The sequence below is a fragment of the Heteronotia binoei genome, chromosome 21 (genome assembly GCF_032191835.1).
Source record: "Heteronotia binoei isolate CCM8104 ecotype False Entrance Well chromosome 21, APGP_CSIRO_Hbin_v1, whole genome shotgun sequence".
In the NCBI taxonomy this organism is placed as follows: Eukaryota; Metazoa; Chordata; class Lepidosauria; order Squamata; family Gekkonidae; genus Heteronotia; species Heteronotia binoei.
The window spans coordinates 139919561-139937669 of record NC_083243.1 but is presented as its reverse complement, the minus strand read 5'-3'; the positions used below and the strand labels follow the sequence as shown (position 1 = coordinate 139937669).

General features: G+C 44.6%; 1 protein-coding gene across 1 annotated transcript; it reads left to right on the top strand.

Annotated features, from left to right (window-relative positions):
* Positions 1-12454: 12454 nt before the first annotated feature.
* Positions 12455-14073, top strand: RASSF10 (Ras association domain family member 10). The gene has a single exon (XM_060262823.1). The coding sequence runs from the start codon at positions 12596-12598 to the stop codon at positions 14033-14035; it is 1440 nt and encodes a 479-aa protein (XP_060118806.1). The 5' UTR covers positions 12455-12595; the 3' UTR covers positions 14036-14073.
* The last annotated feature ends 4036 nt before the right edge of the window (positions 14074-18109 follow it).

Sequence of the window (18109 nt, the reverse complement as noted above, 5' to 3'; positions counted from 1 at the left end):
GATGGCTGGGGTTTTTCCTGCTTTTGCAGCCATGGCTACAAAAACAGGATGGCCGTTTTCGCACTCACGTTTTACTGGCGCCACGACCCTCCTGACGCCGGCGAATCTGCATGGATTTCGCACCAGAAGCGCCGGCGCACCCAGAAGCGCCGGCTACTTCCGTCGCTAAGCCAGCGCAAACGCAAATCGCAAAGATGCAGGAAAACGTTTGCGCTGGCTTAGCGACGGAAGTAGCCGGCGCTTCTGGGTGCGCCGGTGCTTCTGGTGCGAAATCCATGCAGATTCGCCGGCGTCAGGAGGGTCGTGGCGCCAGTAAAACGTGAGTGCGAAAACACCCGATGAAAATCTCCCCCCCCCCACACACACCACTTGGCATTACATTTGATTATACACATGGTCTGGCCCAACAAGGCCTCATTTATGTCAAATCTGGCCCTCATAATAAATGAGTTTGACACTCCTGTAGAGGCTTTGGCAGGCCAGCTTTTCCTCACCTCTCACTTTTCTTCAATCGATGCTGAACCACCCTCAGCATTTTGTGGCTGATGGAGTACAATTACTAGCATGATGCTGAGCTGGGTTCCTTACTCTCTCTCTTTCCCTCTGTCATTTGGTCAAAATACAGTGAGTAGCAGACAGCTGTGTTGCCCGGTGAAATGCCTGGTTTTGAAGAATGCTTCCCTCTTCCCCCCAAACAACTCCTCTTTCTGTCACCCCTTACCCCAGTTCTGTTTAATTTCCTCAAAATTTTCTTAGTATCTGAGGTCACCAAGAAGGGAGATGCCCAAGCAATCAGACAAACAGTTAAGGATACAAATATGCAATGCCTTCTCACTTGCACCCCTTAAGAAAAGGATTAACAAACATGCATTCTATTCAGCTATACCAGCATAGATGAACCAGGACATATCAGCTTGCACAGTCCAGTGCTAAGAAATACAACAGGGTGGGGGGAGAGAGAGAAATGTTAGCTATCCAGACTTGAAGGTGTTCAGCACCCTTCTTTCCCAAAAGGGAAGGCTTGGAATGACAGGAGGAGTGACAGAGAATTTTCTCAGTTTCTCCCTGGGTCTCCACCTGTCTTCTCCAGACAGGCTGCTTTACAGGGTTGCCAAGTCCAATTCAAGAAATATCTGGGGACTTTGGGGTGGGGCTAGGAGACTTTGAGGGTGGAGCCAGGAGACATTAGGTTGGAGCCAAGATCAAGGCTGTGACAAGCATAATTGAACTCCAAAGGGAGTTCTGGCCATCACATTTAAAGGGACGGCACACCTTTTCAATTCCTTCCTTCCATAGGAAATCATGAAGGATAGGGGCACCTTCTTTTGGGGCTCATAGAATTGGTCCAATCTTTTTTTAAAACTTGGTGGGTATTTTGGGGAGAGGCACTAGATGCTATACTGAAAATTTGGTGCCTCTACCCCAAAAAACAGCCCCCCCAGAGCCCCAGATACCTGCGGATCAATTCTCCATGATTTTCTATGGGAATAAATCTCCATAGGGAATAACAGAGTTCCCAGCAGACATTTCCCTCCCCTCCCCCCCCCCGCTTTCTGATGACCCTGAAGCGGGGGGAGGGCCTCCAAACCGGGGGATCCCCTGCCCCCACCTGGGGATTGGCAACCCTACTGCTTTAACTCTTTCCCTCTCAGTGGCGTATATCACCATGGTGCCAATCCCAGCTTTGGGAGCTGCATCTCTAAAAGCCCATTAGCTTTGTTGCTGCACCACTCTTTATGTCTGGTAACTGGAGATATTAAAACCTATAAACCTGCCCTTCTTGACAATGAAGTTTAATTTCCCCATACAATAATAACAATAAATGTATAGGATTTCTTTCTGTGTACAACATATGGAGTTTATAGCTATCTTCAAATTTCCACATGTGTTTTCCTTTAAGGTCAACTGCCTCTCAGTTACATTTACAGGAAAGCAAATAAAACACATGTAACTTTTAAAAAGTAATGTGCATGTCCTCACTTATCAGTTCTTTTCTGTCCTTACTCCTCCAGATGCAGATATTTTACTGTTTTGAGGGCAATGGTGGGTGCTCATGACCTTATTAGGCTGTTTTTGTTGTTGTGGTCTTTATCAAATTTAACCGACAAAGTCCATCACTCACTCGTACCTCATCTGCAGGTGGCCTCCTTTTTTACTCCTTTTATGGTTGCTACAAGTCACTCACTTTACTATTAGATATGGTAAAATTATGTGGAATTGTGATAACCTACCTTGCTAGCTACACTGGCCATTTCAGGCCTCAGGTTTTTTTTCCCATTAGCTTTCCTTCCACTGCTTAGCAACCACTGGAGACTGTCAGGCCTCTTCATGGCCTTGACCTGCCCTGTCTTTTTGATGCTTATCTCTTAATACCTTCCTGCTCAAATGCTGTCAGTCTTACAAGCCTAACGTATACATTGCCTTAGTGTTCTTGGTCCACCCTCTTTCTGTCTCTTACACCCTTCCTGTCTAGACTCATTCCTAGACCTGTTCTATTACATCTCTGTTCAGTGCCACTTATCCAGCTAAACAGATCTAGCTGCTCCTGTCCTGCTTGGTCTCTTCATACCAGCAACTCTGCATAAGCAAGGAAAAAGTCTTTTGGCTCATTAAGTAAGTCCTCTAGGAAAACCAAGTTTTGTTCTGACCTGGCTGTGGATTACTATTTGTACCTTTTCAACAAACTGTTTCTGTTGGACTTGATTCCAAGTGTGCCCAGAACTAGCCTCTAACCTGCTTTATCCCAAACCTATTAGAACACTGATCTTATAAGGAAATATTAGGCCCATCTTGGTGCTTGATAATCCTTGTTCCCAGCAAGCCTTGAATTCAGCAGGAGCTCACAGGAGTGCAGCTCCTGAACCATTCTGAGGGTTCCCCCTCCTCCTCCCCACCTACCTTGTCCATGGAGTAGCAGGTACAGCTGCATAACAATCCCTGGATTAGGAGAGTGGGCAGCCAGCCAGCCACCAAGAGCTTTGCCACACCCCCAGCAGCCCTCATTAACCCCTGAAGAAGCCCACGCCACCCTTTCTCCACTTCTTATGTGATTTTGGGTGGGTGGTGGCATGCTGGCCTTTTGGCTGGAGGGGACAGCCCAGGAGAGCCCCAGGTGAGCGAGGCCTGCTTGTGCTGGCTGGATCTCTAACCAGCCCAAGCAGATCTCACTCACCCAGGGTTCTCCTTTCTTGTGTCGGGTTATGTTTGGTTGGTGGTGGGGGCAGTATATGCTAATGAGTTATGCTAATGAGCTCCACCACCTATTTTTTTTACAAAACTACCCCTGGTTCCCAGAATACCTTCACTATGTCATCTGTCACTTTTCTTCCTAATAACCTTCCTTTAATGTGTCCTATGGTGATATGTCAATTCATCCCAGTTATCACTCTAAAAATCAACCATTTTCCAATATGAATGTTGAATTTGTACTCCGGGCTCTTAGAGATTAGTCTATTCAAGTCAAAAGTTTTAAAAGCCAGTTTTTTCCCCTCCAACCAGGTTTCAGTCAGCTAAGGTAGCAGCGGGGAATTTATATATTAATGGAGGTAGCTCAGAAGGCAATGTCCTTGTTCCTTGCCTAGAGAGGGTATATTTCAGCATTGGAGATGGTTAGAATTTTCTGGTTTCTACCTGGTGGATTTTCACTACAAACAGGATTGAGTCAGAGGTACAAAGACCTGAGAGGCACACAGGACACTATAGCAGCATGTAGTTTAAACAGAGAAGAGGTCATTAAAATGGCAAAAATATACAGAGAGACCCTGGACAGGGAAGATAGAAATTTAAGGTTATTCAGCCTACTCATTCATTTACCATCTTAAATTGGGCTAAATTTAAATCTAAGAAACAGGATTACACTTAAATTTCATTTTATTTTATTTTGCTCAGATGTTGTCACTCAACTGTATATATTTTCTTTTTGTAATGAATGACCACAATTAAAGATAATGTTTTCTTTTTCTGAAATTGGGGAGGGTGTGTGTGTCTGCATCCATACATAATCCCTAATGCTACCAAGAGCTTACCAAGATGCAAACAGGAACACCTCCTTAGTTCTAAGAGAACAAAGACTTCCAGGGCATCCCCAGTTGCACATTGGATATGGAATAGGAGAAAATATATATTTTTTAATTTGAAGAAAAGTCTATTTAGGGACTGAAAAAGAGGCCTAATTGCAGGTCACCCAATTAATATGCCTCTATTGGCCTGCTGGTGGCAGTGACAAGTCATCTCAAAATGTGCAGAGGAATGGTAGAAGCTGAAGAAGTTATTATGGTCCAGCAGACTAGTTTGAGACTTGGGCCAGTAGAGTAAATTCCATAGCAAAAATGGCTGTTTGTAGGCTCTGTTTTACCACATGTGCCTCCCTTCCATATCCCATAATGGTAGAGCTAAAATAAGTGTGTGTGAACTACTTGAAATTAGGATGCGCATCTTGCTCTAACCACACACACACACACATGATGAGAGAGGAGCACACATACGAGTGGTTTGTTTGTTCAGTTCACCAGAGTCCATCTTCTCATCCAAATTTCATTTATTTATGTCATTTATAGTCTGCCTTTCTTACTAAGACTCTGTGAGACTGCGGATTACACTGTATGTGTAAATTGTCACAGTATGTGACAATTTAAATCAATAAGAATGAGACATGCAGAGAACGATACAATACGGGTTTGTATTGCAGAAATCTGAAAATGAGCAGAAATCTGAAAGCAAAGCTGAAATAAAACTGAAACAAAGCATAACCATCAACATGACATATCAAATGGTACAAGAATTACATAGTAGGATATTAACATACAGCAACAGATAATAAATACTATACACAGTACATCTTTCTGAACCATTTCATTTTAGTATAGCTGTATTACCTGTGTAAGAATGCCCTCCTGAATAATTAATTTTGGCATAGTTTACAGAATGCCACAAGAGTGTAAACCTTCCTGATCTCAGCAGGCAAGCCATTCTGCAAGGGTGAGGGGAATCATAACAGAGATTGCATGTGTATGGGCAATTGTTGATTTTGCCCATTTGTGAGGTGGCATCCGCAGAAGGCCTTACTCAGTTGAGCAAAGCTGTCATGGTAGACCATAGGGGGAGAGGTGGTCCCACAGGTATGATGGATCCAGGCCATGAAGGTTTGATGGCCAAACCTCAGAGTAAGCCTGGGTAGCAAAAACCCCAGTGCTCCCCTTGCCCTTCAGTACCAGAAGTATTACTGTAACTGAATCTGTAACTGGTTGACAGATTGCACCCAAAGATTGCTTGTTAAAGGCTCCTCATCCTCTTGGAGAGGAGTGACAAGTGGAGTGCCTCAAGGATCTGTCCTGGGACCTGTTTTGTTTAACATCTTTATAAATGATTTGGATGAAGGAATAGAGGGAATGCTTATTAAATTTGCAGATGATACTAAATTGGGAGAAGTTGCAAATACAGTAGAAGACAGAGTCGGGATACATGATGGTCTTGACAGGCTAGAAAACTGGGCTAAAACAAATAAAATGAATTTTAATAGAGATAAATGTAAAGTTCTGCATTTAGGTAGGAAAAAAACAAATGCATCATTATAGGATGGGAGAGACTTGTCTTGGCAGTAGTATGTGTGAAAAGGATCTGGACTGTACATGGAACATGAGTCGGCAGTGTGATGGGGTAGGTAAAAAGGCAAATTCAATTTTGGGCTGTATCAACATGAGTATAATGTCCAGATTACAGGAAGTGATGGTATCACTTTACTCTGCACTGGTTAGACCTCACCTAGAGTATTGTGTTCAGTTCTGGGCACCACAATTTAAGAAGGATGTAGATAAGCTGGAATGTGAATGGTGAGGGGCCTAAAGAACAGATCCTATGAGGAAAGACTGAAGGAGCTGGGTATGTTTGGCTTGGAGAGGAGACGACTGAGAGATGATATGATCACCATCTTCAGGTACTTGAAGGGCTGTCATATAGAGAATAATGTTTTCTGTTGTCCCAAAAGGTCAGACCAGGATCAGCAGGTTGAAATTAACTCAGAAGGGTTTTTTACTAAACATTAGGAAGAACTTCTTGACAGAGCAATTCCTCAGTGGAACAGGCTTCCTCGGAAGGTGGTGGGCTCTCCTTCTTTTGAGGTTTTTAAACAGAGGCTAGATGGCCATCTGACAGCAATGCTGATTCTGTGAACTTAGGCAGATCATAAGAAGGAAGGCAGGAAGGGTTGCTTTCTTTCGTCCACCTGGATCCTGAGCAGGCAGAAGGGGTGGCACGGCACCTCTGCCTCACTCTGAGGCAGCTTTCCATTGCAGGGAAGAAATGGCAGCTCTCAGACTTGCCTTCCAAGTCAGACTCCAATGAACGCACTGTGCATATTCCGCCCTGCCACTTTCACTTCTCTGAAAGTTGCTAGGCAGTGCATGTAGGCTGGGAACATGCAGGCTGGGTATGGGGTGGGGGCGTCTAGTAGTGTCCTGTAGCCCAGGCCCTAGGCAGCTACCTACCTAGCCGGGCACACATCCGGTCAGCACTGCGTCAACTGCACTGGCTACCAATTGAGTATCAGATCCATTTCAAGGTTTTAGTTCTGACTTTTAAAGCCTTACATGGCCTGGGCTGGGACTGACATATTTATGGAGCCACCTCTCCCCATATATGCCCCGAAGATCACTACAATCCGGCACACAACATCTGCTGACCGTCCCTGGCCCGAAGGACATCCTACTTGCCTCAGCAAGGGCCTTTATGACCTTGGCCCCAGCTTGGTGGAATCAGCTCCCTCTGGAGATCCAGCCTCTCACTGAATAGTTATCTTTTCAGAGGGCCTGCAAAACAGACCTATTCCACTGGAACTTTGGTTGAGGCAGCGGCCATCCTATTCCATTGGCTGGCCCCATGCTACGGTACCACCTCTGCTGTAACATGTATTTCATTTTGTTTTAGACTCTCAGTATATATAACATGTGCCAAACTGAGACGCCATCAAATTGTATTGTTCATTTTTAACTGTAGTTTTAGAATGTTGTTATCCACCCTGATAACGGGCAGAATATAAATTACCTAAATAAATAAATACCTGGCCTACTCCCATGTGCCAGCCCCGCTGGAGGAGTATATATTCTTCTTCTATATCCATCATGAGTAGCAGCCATTGATAGCCCAGTCCTCATGAAATTGTCCACTTTCCTTTTAAAGCATTCCAGACCATGACCATATCCTGTGGGAGCCAGTTCCACAAATTAACTATGTGCTGTATGAAGAAATACTTTCTGTTGTCATCCTGAATCTCCTACCCTTCAGCTTCAGTGGATGACAATTTCTAGTTTTATGGGAGAGGGAGAAAAGTTTCTCTCTGTCTATTCTCCATCCTATGCATAATTTTATAAATCTCTATCATGTCTCTCCTTACTTGCCTTTTTCCTAGGCTGAACTACCCTAAGTGTTTTATCCAATCCTCATAGGACAGCTGTTCTAGCACTCTGATCATTTTGACTCCTTTTTCTGCACCTCTTCAAGCTCTACAATATTCTTCTTCAGGTGTAGTGATCAGAAGTGTACACAATATTCTAAGTGTGGTCTCATCACAGATTTGTGGTAGTGACAATTTTATCCTCTATTCCTGTTTTAAGTCTGGCCGGCAAGGAATTTGCCGTTTTCACAGCTGTCGATTAGGCTGACATTTTCATCAAGCTATCCACATGCACACAGGTACACCCGCACCCACTTTCCCTTTCTTGGTTTGTTGCTGCCAGCTCTTGTCCCATCAGTGTATATGCAAAGTTGGGATTATTTGCCCCAATATGCATCACTGCCCCAATACACATCACTTGCTCACAAAAAATCTCATTTTCATTTTAATGTCCACTCTCCTACTTTGAAGAGATCCTTTTGGAACTCTTTGCAACCAGTTTTTGTCTTTACCACCCTAAATAATAGGGTGTCCTCTCCAAACTTGATCACCTCACTATTCACCCCTAACTCCAGGTCATTTATGAATACATTGAAGAGCATCAGTCCCAAAACAGATCCCTGAGGGACCCTGCTGCTCTCATCCCTCCATTGTGAAGACTGACCATTTATTCTTGCTCTCTGCTTCCTGAGGGTTTTTTTTTTTTAAAGCTAATGTCCAACCAATAGGAGGTCTTGCCTTTTTATCGTTTTATAAAGTTTGATCAGGAGTCTCTGGAGAAGGACATTGTCTAAAGCCTTCTGGAAATCCAGACAAACAATATCTACTGGATTGTTTCTGTCAATATTTATTGAAGGTTAGTGGGACAGGTCTTACTTTTGCAGAAGCCATATTGGTTTTTATTTTGCATCCTTCCATATGTTTGACAATTGTATCCTTAATAATACTTTCCATCAATTCACCTGAAACAGACTTCAAGCTAACTGGCCTGTAATTTCCTGGTTCCCCTGGATTCTTTTTTAAAAATGGAAATGACATTGGCCACTCTCCAGTCCTCAGGTACAGAGGCTGATCTTAGGGACATGTATATCTTAGAAGATCAGCAATTTCACATATGAACAGATACCATCTGGTCCTGACGATTTGTTAGTCTTCACTTTGTCTATAAGTTTTAGAACTTCCTTCCTTGTCACTGCTATTTGCCTAAGCTTCACATCCTCCCCACCTGAAAATATCCATTTAGGAACAAGACCTACCTCACCACAGAGGTAGATCTGATCCTCAGATTCTAAAATTTTCTACAAATACTAAAAAGTAGGACATTATGCTTTTGAAGAAACCCTCCCGAGTAAAAACCTAGCGTGACCAAACCAATAAAAATCTGCCCAAGCCTGCATGCAGCCTGAAGCAATTGCTGTGGAGTTCTAATGAAGCATCTAAGACGTCACTGAAAGCACTTAAATAACCAACTTAATGTGCTTCCCTTGCAAACTCCAACTGCCCCACACTTTAATAAGTTTTCAAATTCTAGTTCTTTTCCTGCCAGACTCTCCTCCTCCCTAGCACAGGAAGCACATAATACTGAAACAGGATGACAATTGCTCAATGCATACAGGGGTGGGGGTAGGTCTATCTCATGGAAGATGCTGTGATCAGAATTATATTCCATAGTTGGGGGTCTTAAGAGCCCATTCAAATAGGGTGCATGCAATACAATCTTGTTATAGGGGGCTAACACTTCAGAATGGAATAAAGTTTGAAGTGTGCATGCTCACAAAAGCTTAAACACAGAATTAAATTTTGTTGGTCTTAAAGGTACCATTGGACTTAAACTTTGTTCTGTTGCTTCAGACCAACACAGCTATCCATCTGAATCTAACTTCAGAATGGAGGCAGGAAGGCTAATTCATGTGAAAGAGAGACTTATGAACACTGCTCTGAGCTGATGATGGCAGAATAAAAACATTATTGTCATTTGCTGGCTTGTATCATACATATTATATATACAGATGCTGTGAACTCACAACTTCCTTTTGCCAACCCCAGCAGAAGAGAAGCAGAGGTGGTTTTGACATTGCCTTCCTCTGCAGAGCCTTCCTTGGTGGTCTCCCATCCAAGAACTGATCCTGTTTAGCTTCTGAGATCAGGCTATATAGCATGCCCCCTTCTCTTTGCATATATCGTACCACTCCTCTAAATAAAACATGAAGCCTTCCTCCAGTTTAAGCAGCCGTCCTCAAACTTAAGTGGTTTTTCCTCTGATGGAACAGCCACTTAAACTGAGGAAGTCTCTTTAGGCTAGGAGAACTTCTTCCACCCTAGGGTAGGAAACATATCTTTGCAACCACATACATCTGCCCTGAGTCCTGTGGTAAATATACCATATTTGTCCATCCACATTTTCCTGAAGAAATATGATTTCTTTATTGTTCTGCCCACAGCAGTTTTATGTCTAATCATGAATGAAACAATAACCATGTCCATTTCAAATACTGTCTAATCTGCCAGTCATTGAGCGTCTAGACATTCTGATCATTCTGATCTAAGCAGCATCTCTCTGGGCTGGTACAAACTTGTAACATGCTCCTTCTCCTACAATTCCATCCCATATATAATTTTATGTTGTGAAAGGTTTTTTATTTCAAAAAATCTAGAATAACATTGGGCTTTGGAGTTGGGAGTAAGCAGTGAAGTGGCCAAGTTTGCAGATGACACTAAATTGCTCAGGGTGGTGAGAACCAGAGAGGATCGTGAGGCACTCCAAAGGGGTCTGTTGAGGCTGGGTGAGTGGGAGTCAACATGAGGTTCAATGTGGTCAAGTGCAAAGTAATGCACATTGGGGTCAAAAATCCCAGCTACAAATACAAGTTGATCGGGTGTGAACTGGTAGAGACTGACCAAGAGAGAGATCTTGGGGTCGTAGTAGATAACTCACTGAAAATGTCAAGACAGTGTGCGGTTGCAATAAAAAAAGGCCAACACCATGCTGGGAATTATTAGGAAGGGAATTATTAGGAAGGGAATTGAAAACAAATCAGTCAGTATCATAATGCCCCTGTATAAATCGATGGTGCAGTCTCATTTAGAATACTGTGTACAATTCTGCTCACTGCACCTCAAAAAGGATATTATAGCACTGGAAAAAGTCCAGAAAAGGGCAACTAGAATGATTAAAGGTTTGGAACACTTTCCCTATGAAGAAAGGTTAAAACGCTTGGGGCTCTTTAGCTTGGAGAAACGTTGACTGCGGGGTGACAAGATAGAGGTTTACAAGTTTGTGCATGGGATGGAGAAAGTAGAGAAAGAAGTACTTTTCTCCCATTCTCAAAATACAAGAACTCGTGAGCATTCAATGAAATTGCTGAGCAGTCAGGTTAGAATGGATAAAAGGAAGTACTTCTTCACCCAAAGGGTGATTAACATGTGGAATTCACTGCCACAGGAAGTGGTGGTGACTACAAGCATAGCCAGCTTCAAGAGGGGATTGGATAAACATATGAAGCAGAGGTTCATCAGTGGCTATTAGCCACAGCGTATTGTTGGAACTCTCTGTCTGGGGCAGTGATGCTCTGTATTCTTGGTGCTTTGGGGGGGGGGGGCAGAGTAGAAGGGCTTCTAGCCCCACTTGTGAACCTCCTGATGGCACTTAGGGGTTTTTTTGTTTTGTTTTTGGCCACTGTGTGACACAGAGTGTTGGACTGGATGGGCCATTGGCCTGATCCAACATGGCTTCTCTCATGTTCTTATGATGTTGCTGGTCAAATTTATCTATCCCGCCCCCAATCCCTTGCTTGGACCATTATTTTTCTTCTTACCACTGAAACCTTTCCTAGTTGTCTTCAAAAAAGATCTTTTTCTGCAGAGAAATTACTACAAATTGTGCAAAAGCAGAATTACTCCCACCCAAGCAGCCCATTCAGTTCAATGGTGTTTCCACAGTGTAGCACTTCCTAGTGTCAGACCAGGATCTGAGAGCAATCCCCATTCTGCCATGGAAGCTTTCTGGGTGACCTTGAGCCAGTCAGCCTCATCTTCCTCACAGAATTGTTGTCACAAGGATAGAATGGTGTATAAGTCAAAGATGTTATAAGCCACTGAGGGGTGGGGGAGATGGAGTATAATAAATATATAGACAACTTTGTGCTTTGCATCTAATTCTGTAAAAAATTAAACTCCACACAAATTTTTAAAATTGTAATACTTATTGACAATTTCCCCATGTATAGGCTAAGGCAACATGTGCCAATTCCAGAAACTGTTTTAGAACCCAAATGAAGAGAAAGAAAAGTTGTGTGAGGTGTTTGGAAATCTATATTTACAGTTTGGTTCTGTCCTTGAAATATATGGCATGTTTTCTCTTTGAATCGTGGCAGCAGCCAACGATTTTAATGGCACTTCGCTGTTTTACTGTTCACAATCCATTTAATCTGCAAAGAACACCTGAACCATTCTTAATTACAGGGCTGGAGATTTTATAGAAATGAAAGAAAAATTTCACTGGTTTTGGTTGCTTTCTTTGAAGTTTGGTCTCTCACTCACTTTCTTGTGAATGTTGGGGGTTCACAGGAAAGCCCTCCCAGCAAGGGTCTCCTGAACCCATCATGAAGGTGCTCACAGGCTTTTGGATCAAATCAGACAGACACAGGCTCAGTTTGGCATACTTCTTTGACATCAAAGAGGTTGGCTCAAAGGGGTGGGGTGGATCGATAGGGAGATGGTCTCGGATCAAACGGCGCAGCTGAGAGAGAGAGAGAGAGAGAGAGAGAGAGCGCTTTAGGGAAGACCACGTGACAGAAGAGGAAAAGGCGGCAGCCGAGCGAGGGTGGTGTCAGAGCCAAGGCAGCTTGGGACAGAGGCGGCTGTAGCAATAACAGCAGGAAGAGCTGGAGCCCTGAGCTTGGCGGTTTCCCGGGTCTCCTGCGGCTGACGCTGCAAACTGGGTGCGAGTGGAAGGGAGACGGTTTCGGAGGAGAGGGACTGCCTTATAGAGCAACTCAGCTTTCTTAGCGGCGAACTCGGAGCATGCCGAGTCTAACTTGGGACTAGCCTAGCCCAACTGGGACTTCGTCGAAGCCATGCCGCGGCCGGGCTCCCCGACAGCACCACCGGGGCAGCGGCTCTCTTGAGCGCTTCTATGGGGGATCCTTCGTCTGCCGGGAGCAGCAGCGGGCCCCAGCAGCGCCCAGCCACCTGCGCAGCCGAGCCCTGATGGAGCCGGAGGAAAAGAAGATCTCGGTGTGGATCTGCCAGGAGGAGAAGTTGATCTCGGGGCTTTCCAAGCGCACCACTTGCTCGGATGTGGTGCGGGTGCTTTTGGAGGACAGCAAGCAGCGGCGGCGGCGGCGGCAGCAGCAGGGGCCACAGCAGCCGGAGGAGGAGCAGCAGCAGCAGCAGCACGCCTCGCTGCAGGAGTGCGGCGGGGGGATGCTGTCGGGCCCCCCGCAGTCCTACTGCATAGTGGAGAAGTGGCGAGGCTTTGAGAGGATCCTGCCCAACAAGACCAAGATCCTGCGGCTCTGGGCAGCTTGGGGGGACGAGCAGGAGAACGTGCGCTTCGTGCTGGTGCGCAGCGAGGCGTCCTTGCCCAACACCGGGCCCCGAAGCGCCGAGGCCCGGGTGGTGCCCAGCAAGGAGAGCCCTTGCCACCATGGCTTGGGGGCTGCAGCCCGGGCCAGCCTGGCTCTGAGTCAGGAGCGGCAGCGCCGCGTGGTGCGCAAAGCTTTCCGCAAGTTGGCCAAGATCAACAAGCGGCGGGGGCAGCCGCACGAGGAGCCGCCGACCAAAGAGGCCTCGGCGGCCGAGAGGATGGAGACCTTGGTGCACCTCGTCCTCTCGCAGGATCACACCATCCGCCAGCAGGTCAAACGCATCCGCGAGCTGGACAGGGAGATCGACCGCTACGAGGCCAGGATCCACTTCGACCGCATGCAACGCCACGGGGTGAACTACGTGCAGGAGACTTACTTGGTCGGGGGCGAACCGGAGCCCCCCGAGGAGGCGGAGCCGTCGCCTGGCGGGCAGGAGGAGGAAGGGGGCGGCGGGGACTTGGAGGAGTACGCCCGGAAGTGCGAGCAGGTGGGGCGGCTGCAGAATCAGTGGCGCCGCCAGGAGGAGCTTATCGAGCAGCTTGCCGGGGAGATCCAGCAGGAGCTCAACGAGCGCTGGATGAAACGGCGCCGGGAGGAGCTGGCGGCCGCCAAGGGTTCCAGCGGCAGCCTCTCCGAGACCGACTGCAACACCACCGAGCTGATCGGCGGCGGCGGGGAGCTGCACGTGGAACAGGAACGCGTCAAGACGCAGCTGAGCACCAGTCTCTATATCGGCCTGCGCCTCAGCACCGACCTGGAGGCTGTCAAGACGGACCTGGAAGCCACGCAGCACGCCTGGGCCGACAAGGAGCGGGAGCTGCAGCACCTGCTCGACACCCTCCAGGCTCTGGACATGGAGCAGGAGGAGGCCCCTCCGCTGCCCGAGAACGGCGGCCTCGCTGAGCCACCAGCACCCATCATCTCAGAGGACTGGGGCGAGCAGGCAGCCCGAGACTTGTGCAAAGACTGCGAGGAAAACGACGAGGACTCCGACACGGGCTTGAGTTCCATGCACAGCCAGGACTCGGACTCGGTGCCCGTGTGTGAGTCCCTCGTATAGCAGCCGGCGCCTCCGCCTTTCATCCCATCGTCTCAGGGACCACAGTTATTCTTCCCTCTCGGTTTTGCCCACTTGTGCAATAAGCCTCCCCCTACCCCCCCCTGGGATGAAGTATTACTAGGTTTTCTCTTCCGTTTTTTAATGACTCCGTGAGTGTGTTTTCAGTATGACAAAATATAATAATTAATTTTGCACCACTTTGTAGTCAAACTTATGATCACCAGTTACCTCCTCGGAAGGATAACATAAGTTCCTGCAAAAAAGAAGAAGAGTTCAGGTTTTTTTTTAATTTAAAGAGATTGCAACCTATATATTTTAACAGGTAAAGGAAAGAAATGAGCTTCATTGTGAGGCATATGACTCTATAAAAGGTGCTTATTTCTCTAAACCAAGAAATACTTTTTTGGGGGGGGGGTGGAGATAATATTGTATTATAGCCATTGAAACTTTTAACTCGGTTGTGGCTTTGACCACAAAACATGTTAGAGATAGTCACTGGCCTTATTAGTTTTATTTTTTAGTTCAAAACAAAATAAATGTTTGCATTTTATTCAGTATGAGAATTCCCTAAATTCATGCCTTTTATTTCTTAGCAAAAATCCATTTTGAATGGAAATTCTGATCCTTGAATTTCCCTCTGTAAATGTAAGACAGTATCCATGTCTTTATATAATTTGTTTGAGTCAGCTGTTTTCTAGGGGGAAACAGAACTTTTAGCACCTTTTTCCATAGTACAAAGCCAGCAGTAACAGTTTGATAATGTGCCCTTAGAAGAATTAGTTTGTTCCTCCATAGAAGAAAAATAAAAGAGTGGAAGACATAGAAGCAACATTCTGGTGATTAATAACTAACATGCAAGAATGCTTGGTGTCAGAATGTTTGGGACAGATTCCAGTTTATATCCTACTGAGAAATCTGTTAACAGAAATATTGTGAGATGTCATCTGCACACACACATGAAAAGGATAGATTTAGGTGGGTAGCCGTGTTGGTCTGAATCAAAACAAATTCTGAGTCCAGTGACACTTTTAAGGCTAGCAATCTGGGTATAAGCTTTCATGTACACACATACTTTTTCAGCAGGCGTGTAGCTACAGTGAGGCTCCAGGGGGTCCAGGCCTTACCAATCAAACCCCTGTGTAACCTTTCTGCTGCCACTCTATTCAAGAGGCCTTAGCCCCTTTCCTTCTCCCCCCCCTCCGATCCAGCCTGATAAAAAGTGCAGAGAGAGATGTGATAATAAAAGGGATAACGTGGCATTTGTTGTTTTTTAAAGGGCATTCACGGGTATTTTGAGAGTTGACATTGAGAGCCTGGCCCCTCTAAACAAAAAATCCTGCCTGTGGCCCCACCAACTTTAAAATCCTGGCTATGGCTCTGTTCTTCAGATACATTGAAACATGAATAGAATGTAAATTCTGGTAATTTAAATGCTATTTATGGACTACTGAAAGCAAATGCAAAATAAAATAAAAAAATCTAACATATGTTCCACAGAGATGGATGATGGAGGTTCTTCATTCAACCCCTATTTAAAGGCAGTAAATGTTTCTAGCTGAGCCATTTATGAAACTAAATGGTATAGTCTTTTCTTTAAACTAAGACTGCCAAGGTTTAGCTTAGGCCAAAGTACCCATAACGGTGCTCTGATCATAACCTGTGCATATACTTAAAGTATATGATACTCAGCAGCAGTAAAATCCACAGTTGCTTCTACATGGGTTATTTTCTTTGCTGATGTTTCCAAAGTGGTGTGCTGTTTGGAGAAGCAACTATGAAACATCATCCTCTAGTTGCCCCACTGTCTGCCTTCCCTTGTCCTTGTTCTGAGACCTGTTTCATGGTGGCCTTTTCTGAAAAATGCAGTCCAAAAGACACCAGGATGGAAAGGTGCACATTTTCAAAAAAACCCCCACACACCAGTGCTATTTCCCGTCTGCTTTTACATAGCTAGTAACTGGGAAAAGATTTGTAGTGGGGACAAAATACAGGGGAAACAGTGGCTGACAGGATAGTGCAGAAAACTACAATGTAGATGCTTCTTTGCCAAGGAAATACATTTGCAGAGAATCCTCACCATGCAAAAGCAGTCTGTTTCCCATTGGCACCAGCACCAGCACCAGCTGTTGGTAAGGTGAAGCAAATGCTGAAGGTTGAGGGCTTCCCACAGGCTCACCAGTAAGACATAACCATGTTTCTTTTATAAAACAAAAGTCCAATGGCACCTTAAAGACTAAATACTTCCATTTGAAATTGCAAACGTCACCAAAAATCCCCAGCTACAGTCATGGGTAGGGGATTCAGGTTACTGCAGTTGATGGGCCATAAGAGCAAGAGGTAATAAAACAAGCAAACTCCATAGCAACAATGCATATCCAATTTGGCTCCTTCCCATAAGATTTCTCAGTGCGATTTTCCTTCACATTTCTATAGGGATGCAAGGCTCTGCCACTGATCCATAGAGGTATAAGAGGGAGCAGTTAGAGGAAGACTGATGAGTTAGAATGGCAGAAATACAATGAAAAGTAATAGTCAACTTTAAAGAAAATTATTTTTCAGGAATATGTTTTATTAATTTCTCCTAAATCAGAATGGGGGTGATGAGGGAACAACAGGCTCTTTTTTCCTTGAGAGTCTTGTATGTTTTCTGTGGAATGTTAAATGCACTGCACCTGACAAACTGTGGGATCTACTTAAGAAGCAACATGAGTACTTTTTTCACATTAACTATACAGCGTAGTAATATACTAAACCACTTTTCTACTGAAGCCCGAACTTTCATTATGGCTGCATTCATAGGGTGAAAATTTTCTGTGATGCTTTCATGCAACCAAGAAAGCAACATTTTGTATGATTTACCAGAGTAAGGAAATTGAAATGGAAAGGGCATGGTAAAAGAAGGTAGAATCAAAGGGGAGGAGCCAAATGGAAGAGGTGTGGTTAGAGGAAAAAGGGACTGCACCAAAGGGACCCAGTTTCATTCTCTTAGCCAGGGCTCATAGACACCTGGATCTGGCCCTGTGGGAAGTAGATTGCTTTCATACAGCATGGTGGCATGCCTGAGCAATTTAAACAAAATCTAAATAGGCACGTAGTCTTTAGTAAGAGTTTTGTGGCGGGGAGTGCAAACTGCTTTTGGAAAAAAACATCAAAATTGGGCAGCTATTATAATGAATGAAGGAGTTGTGGAGTATGTTAAAAGACAAGCTAAGGCAATGATCTAAAGAGGTAGTACATGAGGATGTTCATTGGGATTTTTGACCCCCATGCCATATCACAGCCTTTGAATCCTTCCTTTAGATCCAAAAGAGATTTGGGCAGCTTGTCTTTGTAAAACACATGTTTAGAATTCCCTTGGTCATTTGGAAAGAAGTGAGGTGTTTTTTAAAAAAAATTAATCCTGGCCTATGTCTATCCAGTATTTATCACAATTGTATACCCACATCTCCCCTTGCAACTACACTGGCAACAAATTTGCTGTCCAGATAAAGCAAATGCAATATCCCTAGAATACCTGCAAATGGAAGCTATATGTGACAACACAAATGTGTTTTTAATGAGCAAAACGTGCTGTATAGAAAAATCCTCAGCCAATTCAAGATAACAGGATCACAGTACTATTTTCATTTTGCATTGGGATTTGTATTATAGATTTTATTTGGCTGAACCCTCCCAGGGGAAAAGGCAGGAAGGGAATCTCGCTGAGCCTTTTTGACTTACATTTCAGATTGGAAGCCCAGATCACTATAAAGAAATATAGTGGCAAAAGAATTCTGTTAAGGCTTTGTAACAGTATAGCTGTATGACATGATCTCAGCCTCCTTATTTACATCAGTCAAAAGGCTACATATTAGCAATATCATCTTTGGTTTAATGTTCTTTGCTGCTGAATGCTTACTAAACATGTATTGATTTCTTTTACCACAGAAAGTTTTATATGGGAGAGTATTCACACTGCTTACAGATTGTGGATTAAAGCATCAGGTGAGGGTAAAAACCTTTATTGTTTTACTGTTCACTTGTAGCATTGGTTTGTTTACATATTGTTTTGAGAGAGAGAGAGAGAGAGAGAGA